The sequence below is a fragment of the Dromiciops gliroides genome, chromosome 3 (genome assembly GCF_019393635.1).
Source record: "Dromiciops gliroides isolate mDroGli1 chromosome 3, mDroGli1.pri, whole genome shotgun sequence".
NCBI lineage: Eukaryota > Metazoa > Chordata > Mammalia > Microbiotheria > Microbiotheriidae > Dromiciops > Dromiciops gliroides.
This window is the reverse complement of record NC_057863.1, coordinates 221,221,340-221,241,619: the sequence shown is the minus strand read 5'-3', so window position 1 is coordinate 221,241,619 and position 20,280 is coordinate 221,221,340. Positions and strand designations below refer to the sequence as shown.

General features: G+C 38.6%; 1 protein-coding gene across 1 annotated transcript in view; it reads right to left on the bottom strand.

Moving 5' to 3' along the window:
- GPM6B (glycoprotein M6B) overlaps positions 1 to 12,502 on the bottom strand; it is a 219,748-nt gene extending 207,246 nt beyond the window's left edge. Inside the window, exon 1 of the mRNA XM_043995863.1 lies at positions 12,184 to 12,502. Coding sequence (XP_043851798.1) covers positions 12,184 to 12,187 — 4 coding nt within the window. The 5' untranslated portion in view covers positions 12,188 to 12,502. The remainder of the gene's footprint in view (positions 1 to 12,183) is intronic.
- Positions 12,503 to 20,280: the final 7,778 nt, after the last annotated feature.

The window sequence follows — 20,280 nt, the reverse complement described above, 5'->3', positions numbered from 1 at the left end:
AATTCTATTTGGTTGAGAGCAAACTGTTAAGATCAACACTAAAGCAATTTTCTTTGGTGAGTTGGGCTGACTTTTAACACAGTTAAACAACGTCTACCTCCAGACTCAGAATTACTATTTTGCATGCATTGGTACTTGGAATGCCTTTATTATATATTTTTGCTCATTCCCCCTTGCCCTACCCACCCCCATATCATAAGAGGCTTAACATTAAGCTTCTGCCCCAAACAACTTGGTTTCTAAACAATAGCTAGTATTTATATAGTATCTACTATGTGCTAAGTGCTTTACAAATATGAACTCATTTGATTCTCACAACAACCCTGGAAAGTAGATGCTATTTCCCATTTTACAGTTGAAGAAACTGAGTAAAAGAGGATAAGTGACCTGCCCTGGGTCCCACAGTTAAGTAAGCACCTGAGGTTAGATTGGAACTCAGGTCTTTCTGACTCCAGGCCCAGTTCTCTAAGCACTATACCACCCAGCTTCCTACAGTTTATCAGTCTTAAATATAAACAGACCAGTACTCCTAGTGTCTAAGATTTCCCATTGTAGCCATATAATTCCACAGCAAGTCTACCCCACTCAGTTGTCATAAAAAAAAGTCACTAAGACAGAACTCTAATTGTACAGGGTAGGCTAAAAGTCATGATATTTTTTTTTCTTTTGAAATTTTTTTCTTTATTTTTCACTATTTATGAGATTTGATTTTTCACATATAATGGAAATTCATTTCCTATACATACTGTATATGATGCTAAGGTATTGTAAATTAAAGACAAAAAATAAAGGAGTTATTACATGTTGAAATCCTTTTATGATTTTTGGCCCACCCTTTATATGACGTCCAAAGAAGCTGGTTGGACTAGATGATCCAAGAACCTCTCAGCCCTAAATCCTGTGATCATTTTATCTATGTTTTGTTTGATAGGTTTTTTTGCTTGGTTGTTTTGTTTCTGAGACTGGGTCTCCCTACTTCATCTAAGCTGGAAGTGCAGTGGTTGACCACTCATGGATCCTACCCCATTGCTAATTGGCATGGAAGCTTTGATCTGTTCCATTTCTGACCTGGGCTACTTTGCCCTTCCCCTTAGGCAGTCTGGTAGATCCAGCTCCCAGGGGCTCACTATATGGCTGCTTAATTTTGTGTGGGCACCAGATTGGCTTAGCCATTGCAACTCAAAACTCCCAAGCTCCCATGATCCACCAGGCAGCTTCACCAGTCGCAGGTCTGGGTCATCATGTCAGGCATTCTCTCTTCCTGCAACATTCTTTCAGTGTCAAGGAATGGTGTCAAGGTTATTGTTTGTTGTTGTTGTTTTGTTGTTGTGTTTTTAAGTTGGGAAAGTTGATTTAAAAAAATACTTTACAATCACAATCAGGCTGTGTGACTATTTACATTAGTTGTTTCATAGTCTACTACCCATTTAATTTTATTACTCATTTCTTTCTGATCTTAGGACTATTCTTTCCACTATCCCATCAGATGAAGCACAATATAGTGTATAAGAGTGCGTGCCTTAGGGTCAGGAAGACCTGGGTCAAATCCACCTTTGACCATAGGCAAACAATCCTTCAAAAACCTCAGTTTTGTCATCTGTAAAAATGGAGGAATTGGACTTTGATGTCTAAGGTTTTTTCAGCTTTAAATCCAGGATCTGTGACATACCCCATGCTCCTGTCCATTTCAGGATCTTTGTTCATGCTATTCCCTCCTACCTGCAATGTCTTTCTCTCATCCCATTTAAATCTGACAGTCCTTTTAATATAAGTTCAAGTGCATTTTTTATCCTATTACTCCAGTCTCCTCCCTCAACTTTCCCCTGAGCTTTTCTTATTCTTTTAGGCAGTACTTCACAAGAGAATACCAAGTCTTCTGTTTCATATAAAGCAATTTTATCTTTCCTGACAGAGCTCCTTAATGGTTGATACCAACGTTCTATTTCCAAAGTGGTAGTGGCCAGAGGAAGAGAATCTTGATCTTAAAGACAAAAGATGGGGGCAGCTAAGTGGCGCAGTGGATAGAGCACCAGCCCTGGATTCAGGAGCACCTGAGTTCAAATCCGGCCTCAGACACTTGACACTTACTAGCTGTGTGACCCTGGGCAAGTCACTTGACCCTCATTGCCCTGCAAAAACAAAACAAAACAAAAACAAAAAAAAGTCAAAAGATCTGGGTTCTAGTCCTGATTCTATACTTGCTAGCTGAGCAACTCTTTTTTTTCCTTTTTACAGAAAACATAAATATATAAATTGTGTATATGTGCATTCATGTATGTTATATACACATATACATATATGTACATGTAAATAAGTGTGAATATTTTCATATACAAAGGGCATAAAATAGGATTACACATGAAACTATGGGTACCGCATACAGTGTTTATATTACAGGATTTCTTATAACTGGTGGAATAACAGGTAGTTAATAAAGATTCATTTACTGTGCAGGGGTCCCAGGGCACTGTACTAGTTTACTATAATATAAGAAAGCAGACAAATGAATAATGTCATTAACTATATTTTAGAGACAAGAAACTCTGTGCTGAGAAACTTTTTTTCCAAAGCCTTCTCTAGATCCAAATCGATGAGGAACAGATTTCTCATTAAAAAATATATACATATATATATATATATATATATATATATATTTAAGGGCAGCTAGGTGGTGCAGTGGATAGAGCACCAGCCCTGGTGTCAGGAGGACCTGAGTTCAAATCCGGCCTCAGACACTTAACATTTACTAGCTGTGTGACCCTGGGCAAGTCACTTAACCCCAATTGCCTCACTCTATACATATACATATACATATACATATACATGTATATGTATATACATATACATATATACACACACACATATATACATACATACATATATATATATATATATATATATATATATTGCTATCTAGTTTTTACTCATCTCATAAATTATCAGTTGACATAGCACAATACTTAACTTTGGTTTGAGCTAAATTTTCATGCCATAAAACCAGCCCACAGAACCAAATGGATGAGTAAAACCTGGGAAGACCCTTGTCAACCACATTTGGAGAACCCCTGTACTGGAGACAGTCAACTCGAATATTCCTAGGCAGATTCACTACAGAAGAAAAAAAGGAACATTTCCCAGGAGGAAGATAAAAAGGCTGACAGTAAAAAAATTTGAGTGAGTATGCTTAAATTAGTTCTTAAATTATTTAAGCACCACAAAAAATCAAAAGATCACTGTGGTCTAATATTCCCTAATTCTATGCAGCTGTAGCCTACAAGTGCAAATATTACAAACAAAATTAATCAGATTAGTTTGCTACATTCTAGGTGATTTCATCAATGTAAGGCACTCCATGATGAGGAAACTCCCTCTATGAATGCTGATCTGCATCTTTGCAATTTATAGTCTTAGAGAGTTTCCTCACAGGACTGAGAGATTAGGCAGTGTGTGTCACAAGAAAATTGAACTTCCAACTAGGAAGCTAGCTCTTCATCCACTATACCACACTCCTTATCATCATATGGGATTTGAATTACTTACTGACGTAATCCTCAATGAATATGTAAATTTTCCTCCTGTAAATTGCTTTAATTTGGACAGAAACATGAGGCATAATGAAAGGAAGGAAACAAGTTTTTCTTTCTTTCTTTTTTGGCGGGGCAATGAGGGTTAAGTGACTTGCCCAGGGTCACACAGCCAGTAAGTGTCAAGTGTCTGAGGCCAGATTTGAACTCAGGTCCTCCTGAATCCAGGGCTAGTGCTCTATCCACTGTGCTACCTAGCTACCTTCAGAAACAAGCATTTATTAGGTGTCTACTATGTGTCGGGCATGGGCAGCTTGATGGCATAGTGGATAGAGTGCAGGACCTGGAGTAAGAAAGACTCCACTTCCTAAATTCAAATCTGGCCTCAGACACTGACTAGTTCTGTGATCCTGGGCAAGTCACTTAACACTGTTTGCTTCAGTTTCCTCATCTGTAAAATGAGCTGAAGAAGGAAATGGTGAACCACTCCAGTATTTCTCACAAGAAAACTCTAAATGGGGTCAGAGAGCATTGGGCATGACTGAAAAGGGACTTGACAATTACATGTGCCAAGCAGTGTGCTGAGCACTTTACATATATTATCTCTGATCCTCAAGAACCCTGAGAGGTATATGCTGTTATACAAATGGATTATATATATATACATATATGTGTATACATGTATATATATGTGTGTATACATATATATATGTATACACACACATTTTTACAATTGAGGAAACTGAGACAAACAAGTTAAATCACAGTCACACATAGTGTCTGAGTCTGGATTTGAACTTATATCTTCCTGACAAAGTCTAGTCCTATATCCATGGTGCCACTTAGTTGTCTCATAATCAAATGATTTTGGCATAATCCCTAAAATAGGCCACCCATAGAAACTAGAAAGCAAATAACCTTGCCAAAGAGATACTGTAGTGACTCAGAATGAGTTCCTATGAGACACTCTAATGACTGGTTAAAAAATATCTCAAGTCATTAAACACTCTGGTGTTCACAAACTCTGAGCTTTCCCCTTAGACTTTAGACCTTAGCCCCAGGGGAGTCCAAGGGACTGCTAATCCCCAATCAGTTAATACTATCTTTTATGGTTTCTTGTATTGGTATCCTATCCCTTAGATTAGGAGATCTTTTTGAACAGGGAGAAGACCTAAGATGAACTTGTCTCCTCCCCCACTTGCTAAAAGTAGCAAAAATGTTGGGCACCAAGCAAGCATTTAATGGCTGAATGAGTCAAATTTGCCCCTAATTCCTGGGGCACTAGGATTGTACATGTGTATGTTATTTCATTGGTGGGGAAACTCCCTCCAATAATGCAGATTGAGAACCAATTTAAAGCTGGTAATGATGGAGAAAGCCCTAAAGTAGTATTCTCCAAAAAACGGCGATTGAGGGGTCCCTGGGAGACTGGGTCCTTACCAACAGATCTGTGATCAACCAATCAGAGGGTAGGAAGATGAAGGGACTGAATTCCCTGCTTCCCCAGAATATCCAATTGTGGGACTCATGTCCCAACACAAATACACCTACCTTTATTCCTTAATACTCCTCAGCTCTGCTATCATTCTACTGTACAAAGTCTCAATCTCCCCACCTCTGATCAAGTAACTACCCCAAGAGGGTAGTTATAACCTAACCCCTAACCAGGCACTTATAGCAGCAGTTGCCTGCTGACTCATCCATCCAGGCAAAGTGCATCATCTCATGGATACATAGCAGATACACTTGGAGGATGGACTCTGTTCCCTAGTTATTCAATAGTTTCCATTGTGTCCAACTCTCTATGACCCCATTTTGGGGTTTTCTTGGTGAAGATATTGGAGTGGTTTGCCATTTCCTTTTCCAGCTCACTTTATAGATGAGGAAACTGAGGCAAATAGTGACTTGCTCAGGGTCATACAGCTGGTGTATGAGGCCATATCTGACCTCATGGAGATGAGTCTTCCTGACTCCAGGCCCAGCACTCTATCCATATGCCACCTAGCTCCCCATGTCAGGCATATAGTAGGCACTTAATAAATGCTTGTTACTTTCCTTCCATCATAACTTGTTTTTCTATCTCAGCTGCTCTCTGGAGGCAATGACTAAAAATGAATAAAAACCCTGTTTCCCTCCTCCTTTTGTTTGGTGGTGGTGGTGGGATAAATAGAGTGAGTGGCAGAGGATTAGTAGCATAGATTAAGACAGATTTCAGATCTCATTAGATTATCTTCTTTCCCAAATACAGCCCTGTTCCAGACTCCTCTTTTAGCATTGACAGTGTTGAGAAACCTTCTAGTCATCTTGGTTCATATTCTTGGTTTCTTTTTCCATTCCTCACTCTTCCTCATTTCACATTTCTAAGTAGTTGCCAAATCGAATCCTTACTATCTCCATAAATCCCATATTCTCCTTTCTACTCACACAGACAGCACTCTACTTCAGACCCTTATCCCCTCTCACCTAGACTATAGTAATAGCCTCTTAATCTATCTCCCTCACTTCAAGCTCTCCCCTCTCCAAGCCATCTGCCACACAAATGCCAATGCGATTTTCCTAAAGTGTAGGTCTAACCATCTTACTCTCCTTCTCAATAAAATCTAGTGGAGCCCTATTGACTAAATATTTCATCATGATGTGATCCTTTTTGGTTTCTATTTTTCTGTGAATTTCATAATATACATAATTGTTAATATAAGATTAGGTATAGATAACTGATAAAATGTCAATACTTACATATTGAGAATATTTTACAGATTTTTTCATTGATAGGGTGCATGATCAAGTAAGTTTTGAACCCACTATTTTAGAAAGGCAGAGAAGTTAAATGACTTGCCAGAGGTCATGCAAGCTAGCTCATGCATCAGAGGCAGGACCTGACCCCCAGTTCCTGACTTCAAAATGTCCACTGTCTGCTTTAGATCCTGCCACATCAAATCACAGGCAAAGCAGGCTAGCTAGTTCCAAAGTCTCTTCTAAAGTTCTGGATTTCAAGGCTACCATTTTTTTTATCTGTGGAGTTTATTAGAATTCCTGGAAGGTGATTCCATGACCAATCTGTGGGCACTCCACCCGCAGAGATTCCATAGCTGACTCAATATCAGAGCAGATGTTTCTGTCTGGGCATACAATCTCAGGGTGACCTGAGGATCTCTGGACATACATAATGCTTCAGGCTGAGGGGCAAGCTTGCCCCACAAAGTAGAAGTACCCAACTGCAACATGGCACCTTCCACTAACTTCCTTATCCAACTGACACAGAGGAAGGGACATTTGGAGTGCCAAAATTTAACAGCCACAAATGGCATTTGTATCATGGGACAGAACAGTGTAAACACAATTACCCAGTGGTTTTCTTATAACTTTCAACATGAAAATATGTTTCTTCTATGGATTCTTCTTTAGTAGTTAAAATAATAGAACCAGATAGTTAGAAGTTATTATATGTATAAATCCACCCGCCCTATATTATAGATAAGGAAACCAAGATAAAGTCTTTTTATAAAAACTCAGTATTACTCAGAGAGTATGTGGTAGCTCTGGATTGGAAAACAGACCTCCTGACATCCAGTCAAGACCCATTTCCACTCTACCATATTGTTTCTCACAATATTCACTTACTTATACAGTGATGAACCATGTTAACTTTAGAAAAGTTAATCTTTATTTAAAAAAAAATTTCCTATCATCAAATGGATTAAAACCATGATCCATTATATATGCCACATATGTACTATGTTCCTTTAAATATATACTGACAACTAATGAAGCAAAAAATTGCTCTCCTCTTTGGACATAGCCAACAAATGATGCACAAATTGTGGCTCTAGAATAAGCAGGGTGTTTGGAATTTGGATTCATTTGGTTAACCCTTTACGTCAATAATCTCAAATGGTCTCAAACTATTAGGACTAGAAGGGACATTAGAGATCATTAGATCCAGTCCCCTAATTTTACGGATCAGGAAGTTATGATGCCTAGAGAGGGAAAGTTACTTATCTAAGGTGGCACAACTATATAAGTGGCAGATGCAGGACAAAGACCCTTTTGTCTCCAAATCCAGGACTTTTCCCACTACATTAATACGGTCACAAGTTAAATGAAAAAAATGGTGCATTTATATGTATGCACCTACAGATATACTAATACATATGTGTGTACATGCTAGCACACATGTACATATACATGCAAACACATATGTGAGCATAAATACACTAACATACCCACAATTATGTATGTACACATATAGATACACTAAGCCATATGTAAATACACTAACACATGTGTATGTCCATACTAACACATGTATTTATATGCTAATAATACATTTATACATGTATACTAACACACATGCATATATACACATGTATAATGTATATATACATGTGTGTATATATTGTGTATAAATGCATACACACACACACACACATATATATATATATATATATATATATACACACATATGCACAACACACACATATTATACGTACGCACATTTGATGACATTACCGCTCAAGCAAAGTCAAATGCCATGGAATAAGGGCTTTCTGAGGACCAAAAACAGGACTTCAGCTAGAGTAGTATCAGTCCATATTTACATACTCAATATTATAGTACACAAATGGGGAATAATACTTTAGCATTATGTGGTGTTAAACTGAAATTTTAAGAGCTATTTGGATAAACATCTGTGAGAAATGAGCATTTTAAAAGCACAGCAAGGTAGAGAGAAAGTATGCCCTTTAAAAAGGAAAAAAAACACACCTTTTCTCTACTTCACTAGTTCCTGTAACATAACAGAAGAAGTAGTCTGGTACCATAGAGAAAGTGTAAACTTAAGAATTAGGGAGACCTGCCTCTGATACTACTTGTTTGGGCAAGTCATTTAATCTCACACAAGGTGGTGAAGTGGAAAAGGTAAGCATTAATTAAGCACCTACTATGCACCAGTTACGATGCTATGTCCTTTACAAATATGATCCCATTTGATCCTCACAGCAATTCTGTGAAGTGGGTGCCATTATTATTCTCACTTTACAGATGAGGAAACTGAGGCAGGCTTACCCAGGGTTGCAGTGCTGTGACTTGCCCAAGACTACACAGCTTTGTGCAGTCCACATTTGAACTCAAGGCTTCCTGACTCCAGCCCCAAAGTTCTTTTCACTGCACCACCTACCTGCCTCAAATTTCTTCTCTTCTACTTTAGTAAGCCAGAGCAAGTCAGTTAAGTTTTCTTAACCTCAGTTTCCTCGTTTATAAGATCAGAGGATTGGATTAGACACTTGAGATACATTCCAGCTCCAAATTTATAATCTGTCATTTGATGCTCTAAGTCACAGAGCGGGAATCTAGGCAGCGGCTAGGTGGCACAGTGGACAGAGTGCTGGGCCTGGAGTCAGGAAGACTAATTTTCCTGAGTTCAAATCTGGTCTCAAAGACCCTGGGCAAGTCACTCAACCCTGTTTGCCTCAGTATACACATCTGTAGAATGAGCTGGAGAAGGAAATGGCAAACTACTTCAGTATCTTTGATAAGAAAACCACAAATGGGGTCAGGATGAGTTGGAAACAACCGAAAAAAGACTAAACAACAACAAAATCATAAAGGGTTTGCTATCCACAGTGGTAGAGGGAATCCTCACACTGGGAGTTCCCCTACACTAATTAAAAATTACAGACTCTTTTGTGTAATCACGCATCACAGAATGTTAGAACTGGAAGAAGCCCAAGAGATTATCCTTTCTATTTCCCTTATACAGATATGGAATTGAGGCTTAAAAAAGTTAAGTGACTTGCTTAAAGTTATACAACTAAATAATTGCTAAGCTAAGACTAGAACCTGAGTCCCTTGACTTTCAGGCCAGTGGTCCTGACATTTATAGTAAAACAGATTAAACAAACATTCTTGTAAAAATCCATGTCTAGAATGTTTCCAAGTCCAATCAGCCCAATCCAAATATTTATCAATGTATAGTAATTAAATACATCTGGAAAAATAAAATCAATTCATGGCTTTATGATATATTTACTAACACTTAACAAAAGGGAAGTGATGTGTTTCTCTTTTGGCACTGAAAGAACAATTTTTTCTTTTTGTTCTTTATGACTAAAACCAAGGATACAGCCAAAATCCCCCAACTATGTGCAAATTAACATAAATTGGCAGTTCAAGCCTCTAACCAACTATTGTATAAGACATAATGTACTTTCTTGAAGAAAAATAAGAAAGAACTCTGGTTGGTGAGGTTGTTTTGTGAAAATTGCATCTTCTATCCCTATTTAAACAAATTAAGCAAAGCCGTCATCAATATTTCGAATGGCTAAGTTTTACTCTGCTCTGAAAAACTCATCCCAAATACCACTGATATAAGTAGACCTATCATTAGGTGAAAGAAATCAATTTCAGGAAAAAAAATTAATTCAAGCATTTCTAAATACAACACTTGGATGTCACTTCCAAATTCTGGCATTGCAGTCACTGCTAGAGTAGTTACCATGAGCTAAGCAAACAACAGAGATTATCTGATTCTCCACAGAAATTTTGCAGCTCCAGCACTGACCTAACTACTGAGTAAAAAGAATACACCCACCTAAAGGTCTCACATCCTCAGAATGCTTTAATTCCTCTTCTATTCCTTCCTGACTACTGTAACTTTCAGCATAGTGTTACTGTGGAATTCAAGGTCCTTTTCTTTTTAAAAAATCTCTTTCATTTATACTCTGACTTGGATTACTTGGTGCATAAAATGGAATTAATCTTAAAATCTTTTGATAGTAGTTCAGATGACATAAATTACCCCCACTCACCCACACATATTCCTCACTTAAACACAAAACAAGCAGCCCAATCCCCCAATTTGAGTTTTTGCTACAGCTGATGCAGAGGAGAAAAAGCCCCTAGGAAACAAAACAAACCACAAATCCAGCACAACTAAGCTGAGTAAGCAGATATGTTCTGATGTGTTCACAGGTTTTGTATTGCTGTGCATTTTCAAATACATCTCTGTTTCTTGTGTTAAGTATAGTTTACTTACTTAATGTTTTGGTCTGGATAAAAGGCAATAGTAACTAAAGCTATTAAGCAGGGGCAGGGGTATTCTTCACCCAAAATAGTAGTTACAAAGGAGATAACATTTAAGGCACTTTGCAAACTTTTAAAAAGCTCTATGTAATTGCTAGCTATATAAATGCTAACTAGTTATCAAAGCTACAATTCCTGCTGCTGGGTAATGAGTAGTGTAACACTATGAAAAGTCGGCTTTACATTCCCACAGCATATGTTAAAAGATATTTTGCTGACTACAGCATTTTAGTTTAGTTTAGGTTTTGTTTTTTTTTAAAGACATCACCATGAATACTCACAACAGAATACTTCCGCCAAGTTTCAGGTTCAAGTTTTTAACATTGTCCAGCTGGGGGACGTTTTAGCAGACTCATCATGTTGCACTCTAGTTAATGAGACCCTGGGGTGGAAGGAGGGGCCTTGGATCATATAGATCTGACCCTCCCTCACCAACTACCATCTGAATCTTTTTACCTAGTCCCTTCAGAGTGCTTGGTTAAGGTACAAAAAGTTCGTTTTGAAAGTTAAAGGGGGAAGAGGGGCTTAAAAGGCAAGAAAGGGATGACTTATTTCCAATTTTTCGCACGCCCCCCCCCTTTACATTATTTCTTAAAACGAGTCTCCAGAATAACCGAGTCTTTCGAAACGCTGTACTTAATGAGGATTTAATTCAAAAAAGACCAAACGAATTAACTTTTAAAAGGCCATGAACTTAAAGCTGACAGTGAATTTTCAGTTCTCAGATGGGGAATCTAGGAGCAACAGCTGCTCACTTTCTTTTGGGAACCAGCCAATGACCGGTCCTGGGAATTCAGTGTGAAAACTTAACCCACTATCCCCTTTATGTTGGGGGAGGGAGGCTGGGGCTGGGGGATGTGTGAGGATACTGTGGATTACTCCCACTCTAGACAGCCAGTTAACTAAAAGCTGTCCATCTTAAGAACCTGCGCTCAGAGCAGTGAGGGTCAGCCCAAACTGTCCAGATCAAATAGAGCAAACAGCAATTGCAGGGATGATGCGGCAGATAGAGCTTGGGGGAGGCTGCATCTTTACCCCCTGAGCTTCACTATTGCCCCTTCTCCATACTCCCACACTCCCATCCCTACACCTCTATAACCACCGTCCCAAGTCACCGCCAGAATGCCCTTAGGAGCTCCAGCATAGCCTCAGAGCAGTCCGATTTGGCCGTGCCATTCCCACGCGCCTCCCCCCACCCCAAGCCCTAACGCCCCACGGACCTATTAGCCCCTCACCCTGCTGACCCACTCTCCTCAGCTGGTGCTGCCTGCATCTCCCAGTGCAAGCCAGCTGGCCAGTCCTTAGTCTCCTTCCACCCTGAGGAAGCTTCAAGGTTACCTTCTCCATGCCCAGCATTGCAAGGCACCTGCGCCCCCTCCCCTGCTCACTTGCAGCCCAAGCCTAGAGGAGCATCACAATCCCGGGAGGACCAGGTGAGAGAAGTAACTCCATCCACCTGAGGCTGGCCCAGACAAGTAACTCACGAAGTTCTCAGCTTCGTGAGGTTCTGAACTGGAGGGGGAGAAAAGCGGGGAATGCCAAGAGGGATCAAGGCAGTGGTTCAGAGAGGTCCACTTACCCATGACTGGCAAAGGGGGAGTGGATGCTTCTGGCGCTGGCCTCTCTAGCAGGGGGTTGCAAAAGCTGGGCTGGGAGGGTCGGTCAAGTTTGCAGGGATTGCCTTGGAGCTGTGGCCGCCGCTGTCGCTGTTCCGACTCGCCGCTGCTCGCTAGCTCTCCCTGCTAAGTCGGGGCTGGCACAAGGAAAGGAGGGGGAGAGGGGCACGTGCAGCAGCGAGCTCCACGCGGGCGGGGGTGAGCGGGCAGGGGAAAGGCAGGCTCTGTCTCTCTCCCTCTCTCTGGCTGCGGCTCGCGCCACTGGGGCTCAGCTTGCACCGGGGCTGGCCGCGCAAGGGGGAGCTGACGTCAGAGCCGGGGGCTTTGTGAGCACGGAATGAATGGAAGCCAAAGCAGGCTGGGAAGCCCGCAACTTCCTTTGGGACCCCTGAGCAGAGGCGGGGGACTGCTTGGGAGGGGGATTTATTCACCCGCCGTGGGAAGGTCAGAGGATCCTCGGGGCTGGGGAGGGCAAGAATACTCAGAGAAATCCCCAGCTCTGCCCGGAATGCAACCCCACTGCATAGCAATGTAAGCAGGACCTTCCTGTTCTATAGCTCACTTGGATGGGCCTTTGACTGGAAAGCCAAACAGGTGTCCATTCAGATCCCTTGAAAATACGCTAATTACTATGAGCAGCAATAAGTTGCATAAGCACCACGTTCAAATTCATCTACCAATGTGCATTGGTTTGCCGTGTTTAGCCTGCTATGCCAACAGGCATCTCTTGAACGGTATTACTAAGAACTTATTTTAAAAGTGCATTAAGTTTTTACCAGTTACATTCCTCATAGGAGCTCCTAGCCATCCTTTATATTTTATGGATGAAGAGCCTGGAGATCTGAGGCCTTAAGTTGACTTTCAAAGAATCACACAACTAGTAAGTGTCCTAACTGGAATTCTACCAAGCCATTCCAATTGCCAGGCATTTTCATACACAATATGAAAAGGCTATTCTTATGTGACCTCAAATTGCTAATAAGTAACTCCTGCTTCAGAGACCTACCAAGGAATGAAGAACTTCTCACTCTCCTTTGAGTCCATACATTCAGGAAAGGGTTTCTTCAGTTCTCTCAGACTCAGAGAAATCTCTTCTAGGAGCTAGCTATGGATATCGCCTGGGGCACCCTGATCATTTTAGGATTCTTTTTTGTTCATTGTTGATAGCTGCCATTTTCTTTTTTACTGTTTTGCAAATTAAAAAAAACAAGTCATATGACTGGAGGGTTATGAAAGCAATTAGCAATAATGCAACGACTTGTATTTTAGTTGGTGTGGGAACTCCTTCCACCAAGGTAGGCCACAATAACAATAATTTGTGGTTTTAGCTTGTGTTGCCAAAGGCAGAGGTGGGATTCAAATCCAGAGATTTCTGACTTGAAATCCCTGCACCCCTCATTCTCATTTGGCAATGGTAGTACATTGAGGAGGCAGATTTTACTCAGATTTTTTCAATAATGATTTCTTAAAGAGTTTTAGGAAAGACAGGAGGAAATAGAAGGGTCACAATATCACTCTACTAAAATATTCTAGCTTTGGAAAGTTTTTTAATATTAGGATCATGGAATTTAGAGCTTGAAGGGAACCATTAAAGATCATTTAGTCCATTTCTCTCCTCTTATAAATGAGACCCAGAGAGGAAAAGTGAGTTAATGTTACAGAGGTAGCATGTCTTACTTAGCAGGGCTTAAATCCAAGTCATCTGACTCCAAAGTGTCTGCTCTTCCCACTCCAGCAGGCTGTCCTGATTAAGGGAAAGCAATATTGAGGCAGAACTGTACAAATAATAATGGTATTTTAAATAAAAGGGTGGAGAGATGTGGAATGTATGCAAGTTATATGACTTATTTCCATCAGTCCCACAGCAATAACCACTATTTGTCAATTTCCATACTATAAAGACATGAGGTATCTCTCCTGATGGATTTCCTTTTTCTTCACTAGAACCCCTCCCTTGGTGTCTGTATATTTAGGGAAAATGCTTGCCAATGACACTCAATGGATGCCACTATGATATGAAAGGGAAGGAAAGGATAAAGAAAGTGCACAAGAGGATTGCTACTTATTAAAGGCAAAAGGGAATCCATCCCAAGTTCTGTTTTTGGAAGGAAGCTGTTTGGTTTATTCCTACAACGTGTGAAGCTTACAGGGCACTTTGGTGGAAACATGAGCGATAGAAAGGAAAAGCCTATCTCTGTTACAAGCTGCAATAGTATTTTGGTGGCATATTGTCTCATTCTGATACACAGTGAGATACAAGCTTAAGCTTTCATGCATCAAGATGAAAGTCTACCCTTTTGTCCACTTTCAGTCATTCCTTAGAAATCCTGGATTTTTTTCCACCAGAGAAAAAAGGAGGAGCAGCTGTCCAAATATTAAAGCTGTTCAATACACAATGGTCTTTTAAGCTTTTGATAAAAAGAGGTATTAGCAAGGCAGATGTCAGAAGTTTGAGGTGCCTTGTGTAAGATGAAATTATTACAAATTCAAAAACCCAGGATGCTTCATTAAGGATTATTATATAAAATAGGAAATTCATAGATTTCTTTGAAAAATTTAAGTATTCATCAATATATTGGATAATTGTAGGTTTAGTAGTTCTATTTCCAAGAAGTTAGTTTTGAAGTGAATTTCTATGAATTATATTTTTTTCCCAAATGACCTTAAATTGACAAAATGTCCCCAACGGGGGAAAATGAGGTCCCAAGGTTTAATTTAAATAATCACATTTAATGCCAGATGATAAAACATACCCAGACTAAGACACTTCCACTCATTTTGTCATTTTAATCATTTATTGCCATTTAACAGTGAGACCCAATTTTTTCCCACCAAAGAAAATGAAAAAAATGTTTCAAGTATATGCATATATCTTATTTAACCAAGACTCTAAGTTAATAGAGGGTAGGAACTATTCATGTTCTTTGTTTCCCTGCCCTTGCACCTCAACACAAGTGTTTTCATTTAGCTTTTCAACCTTTCCACCACTTTCAGAAGAATAAGGGCCCTGTCTCCTTGCTAAAGCTAACCTTACTTGTGTGCTAAATCCCTTTTTCCTGATCCCTGAGACCTTTTACTTCTTCCCTTATCTGCTCCCTCTCCAGCATCTTCAAATTCCTTCATTCCAATAATACCTTTCTTTCTGCCTTAAAAAATGCACAAATGCTTCCTATCATACACACACACTTGACTTGCTCCCATGTCCCTTTAAGTGTAGTGGCTAATATGTCCAAAGGGCGATCAAACCAAGCATACCCTTTGACCCAGAAGTACCACTGATCCAGTCTGTCTCCCAAAGAGATCATAAAAAAGGGAAAAGGACCTATATGTACAAAAATATTTATAGCTGCTCTTTTTGTGGTGGCAAAGAATTGGAAATTGAGGGTTTGCCCAATGTGGGAATGGCTGAACAAGTATGTGAATGTAATGGGATACTATAGTTCTGTAAGAAATGATGAGTAGGTAGATTTCAGAGAAAACATGGAAAGAGCAGAACCAGAAGAACATTGCACACAGTAACAGTAATATCATGTGGTGATCAACTATGATTCACTTAGCTCTACTCAGCATTGCACTCATCCAAGACAATTCCAAAGGACTCATGATGGAAAATGTTATCCACATCCAAAGAAAGTACTGATGGAGTCTGAATGCAGATCAAAGCATACTATTTTCATGGGTTTTTTTTTTGTTTTGTTTTGTTTTTTCCCTTTTGTTCTGCTTCTTCTTTCATAACATGACTAATGTGGAAATATGTTTTCATGATTATACATGTATAACATATCATACTACTTGTCCTCTTGGGGAGGTGGGAAGGGAAGAAGAGGGCAAAAATTTGGAACTCAAAATCTTTCAAAAAATGAATGTTGAAAATTGTCTTTAACTGTAACCAATATTATTTAATATTGTATTGGAAATCCTATAAATAGCAATGAGAGAAGAAAAAGAAAAGGAATCAGAATAGGGAATGAGGTAATAAAATGATCTCTTTATGCAGATGTTATGATGATATACTTAGAAAATACTAAAGGTTCAACTAAAAAGTTAATTTAAATAACTAATTTCAGTGAAGTAGGATATAAAGTAAATCCACATAAATCACCAGCATTCCTATATATCACCAGCAGGATCCTGTAGGAAGAGATAGCCAGAGATAACCCATTTGAAATAACTCTAAACAATATAAAATACTTGGGAATACACCTATCAAAACAAATTCAGGATCTATATGAACAAAATGATAAAAAACTTTATATACAAATAAAATCAGATATAAATAAATGGGGAAATATTAATTGTTCATGGGTAGGCAGGCCAATATAATAAAAATTATCATTTTACCAAAATTTATCTATATATTCAATGCCATCCCAGTTATATTGCCAAAAAATGAATTTGCTGAGATAGAAAAAAATAATAACGGAATTCATTTGGAAGAATGAAAGGTCAAGAATATTAAAGGAACTAATGGAAAAAATGTAAAGGACATTTAGCAGTACCGGATCTTGAACTATATTATAAGGCAGTAATTATCAAAACTATCTGGTAGTGGCTGAGAAATAGGTAAATCTGTGGAACAGAGTAGACATACAATATATATCAGCAAATAAATATAGTAACCTAGTGTTTCACAAGTGTAAAGACTTAAGTTTTTGAGATAATTATTTGTTAAAAATTGTTGGGAAATCTGGAAAATGGTATCACAGAAATTGGGCATAAACCAATATCTTACACCATTTAACAAAATAAGGTCAAAATGGATATATGACCTAGATATAACAGGAGATATTAGAAGAAAGTTTGAAAAACATGGCGCATACTACCTATGGGACTTACAAATAGGTGAACAATTTATGAACAAACAAGAGATAGCATTGAGAGATATAAAATGTATGATTTTGATTACATTAAATTAAAAAATGTTTTGTACAAATAAAACAAATGTAGCCAAGATCAGAAGGAAAGAAGAAAATGGGGTAAAAATTTATAGACAGAAAAAGGTTTCATATCTCAAATATATAAGGCACTTTGTCAAATCTATAAGAATTCGAGTCATTCCCCAACTGATAAATGGTCAAAGGATATGAACAGACAGTTTTCCAATTAAGAAATCAAAACAATTTATAGTCATATGAAAAATGCTCTAAACAGTTATTGATTAGAAAAACTACAAATTAAAACAACCTTGAGATATCATTTTATACCTATCAGATTCACTACAATGATAGAAGAGGAAAGTGACAAAGGTTGGAGATGTGGAAAAATTGAGACCTTAATTCATTGTTGGTGGATCTGTGAGTGATCCAACCATTTTGGAGAGAGATTTGGAATTATGCCCAAAGAGCTATTAAATTGCTTTTGACCCAGCAATAACACTCTTAGGTTTGTTTCCTAGACCTGAGTTGCTTGGTTAGAACTGAAAGGGTCTGTTTGAGCATTTGACTCAGCAATATCACTCTTAGGTCTGTTTCCCAAGATGATTAGGGAAACAGGAAAAGAACCTAGATGTTCTAAAATAATTATAGCAGCTTTCTTTGTGGTGGCAAAAAAACTAGAAATTGTGGAGATGTCCGTCAATGACTAACAAATTATGGTATATGTTAATGATGGAATATTACTCTGCTATAAGAAAGGATGAGCTCAATGATTTCAGAAAAGCATGGAGAGGCCTGCATGGAAGAATGAAGAATGAAATGAGCAGAACCAAGAGAACACTGTATATAGTAACAGCAGTATTGTTTTAAGAACAGCTTTGAGCAACTAAGTCAATCTATCATAAATACCCAAATTTACTGCAAAGATCCTATGAAGGAAGATGCTGGTTAAATCCAGAAAAAGAACTGACGTATATGTCTGTGTGCATACGTATGTTTATATGTGTGTATGGGTGCATGTGTGTATATATGTATATATATACATATACACACATGTATAGATTTGTGTCTGTAGTCATCTCAAAGTTTGGGGGGAGGGGAAGGGGAAAAAAGAAAGTTACATGGCAACTTTGTGGTATATTTGAAAGGAACAGCAAGTTATATATAATAGATCTGCAATTTCAGAAGGCCTCTGTTTTCCTATCCCAATTTGTTATGGAAATGCTTGTTTTGTTTCTTACATTCAGAATAAAATAAATATTTTGTAAAAAAGAAAAATTGTCTTTATATGTAATTAGAAAAAATAAAATACTATTAAATAAAAAAAAGAATAGTGGTTAAAATTACTGATTACTATTCTGGATCATTTAGGAGGAGCTGATTCAGAATATAACAAATGTTTTCCCCATACTTCCTGAAAAGTTAGTGATAACTGATTCTCCTTCTTTTAAAAAACATATATCCTTCAGAGGTGTTGATTCCCTGAGTGTCATCACTGATATTCACATGAACACTTTAATATTTCTCTCATTGTACTTTGAACTCTTTCTTGCCTTGCATGAATGAAAACTATGATGATTTGCTTAAATGGTGATAAAAGTTCTCCCAATAAGTCAGAAAGTACAACTACTATTCTAGTATTTATATTGTATTAGGAAGGACAACGAACAACTCATTAGAGAGCTCATAGAAGAGCAAAAATAAACACTATGGGAAGACCAGTTATGTATGATCAGTCGAAGTTACTTCCCAGATGTAGAGGCATCTCCTACATGAGAACTGGAGCTGGAAAGACCCAATCTGCCACAGGTTGTCTAGATGATTCTGAGTTAAAAAATTTTCAGACCCCAGGCTGAGGACCCTTAGCCTATATCTTAGAAGTGACTTCTGTCTGTGCTTCATCAGAATCATAGATTTAGAGCTGAAAGGGACTGGGAGGGCGACCTAATCCAACCCCTTCATTTTAGAGTCAGATAAAAGAAACAACTTGTTCAAGGTCACACAGGAAGTAAGTGGAAGACTTGAGATTTAAACCTAGCTCCTCTCATTCCAAATTTGTTTTCTCCTACATTATGCTATCTATCTAGTGGTTTTTCTGTTCTTTTCCCTGACACTCCCTCCCCCCCCCCCCAAGAGTCCAATCAGTCAGTTGTGAAGATGCTAAAAACTGCAGCAAAATCATTGAGAATCCAGAATCTCATATTCAGAGGACCAGCAGAAGTGACCCCCCCCAAAATACAACTGCATCTCTTGTCTATTAGGCTTGTGGGAATTTGGGAGTTCTATTAGCTAATTGGATCCCTCTAATAGGATTCTCATTGTGGGGTATAGCTTAGGCTGTTTATTGCAGCTACTCTCCTGTACAACAATGGTTCTTGAATACAGGTAGCCTCTTAACTAGGACTACCAATCAAGTGTGTATCTGCTGGGCACTCAGGGAACAAGGGAAGTAATTTCATCCTGAAGCAACTCTTGGGGCTGCTAGTGGATAGCAAAGCGAATAGAGTACTGGACCTGGAGTAGGAAATTCAAATCCACCCTCAAACACTTCCTAGCTGTGTGATCCTGGGCAAGTCACTAAAACTTCTATTTGCTCAAGTTTCTTCATCTGGAAAGTGAGGATAATAAAACTTATTCCTTAGGGTTGTTGTACCAAATTAGACAATAATTGTAGAGTGCTTAGTCCAGTACATACTAAGAGCTACACAATAACTATTATTATTATTTGTTACTATTACTTCATCAGGCTGTGTATGGGGGATGGGAAGAGGAGGGAATGTAGCAAGGTTGGGGAGATTTAGAAAAACAGTAATGTGTAACACTCCATGTGGCTCTTAGGTCAAAGGCATCTGTATAGATTTTTCAATGTTTTTTTTTTTTCTGGTGATAGAGTACAAATGATCTTTCTTATGCTTTTGAAGTCATCATTCATTCATTCATTCATTCATTCATTCATTCATTTTTGCTTAGAATGAGAAGACTGAAATGTATCTACTTCTTTTTCTTTGTATCTATTGTATCTCCCCCCCCCCCTGGGGCAATGAGGGTTAAGTGACTTGCTCAGGGTCACACAGCTAGTAAGTGTCAAGTGTCTGAGGCCGGATTTGAACTCAGGTTCTCCTGAATCCAAGGCCATTGCTTTATCCACTGCACCACCTAGCTGCCCACTATTGTATCTTTTATGTG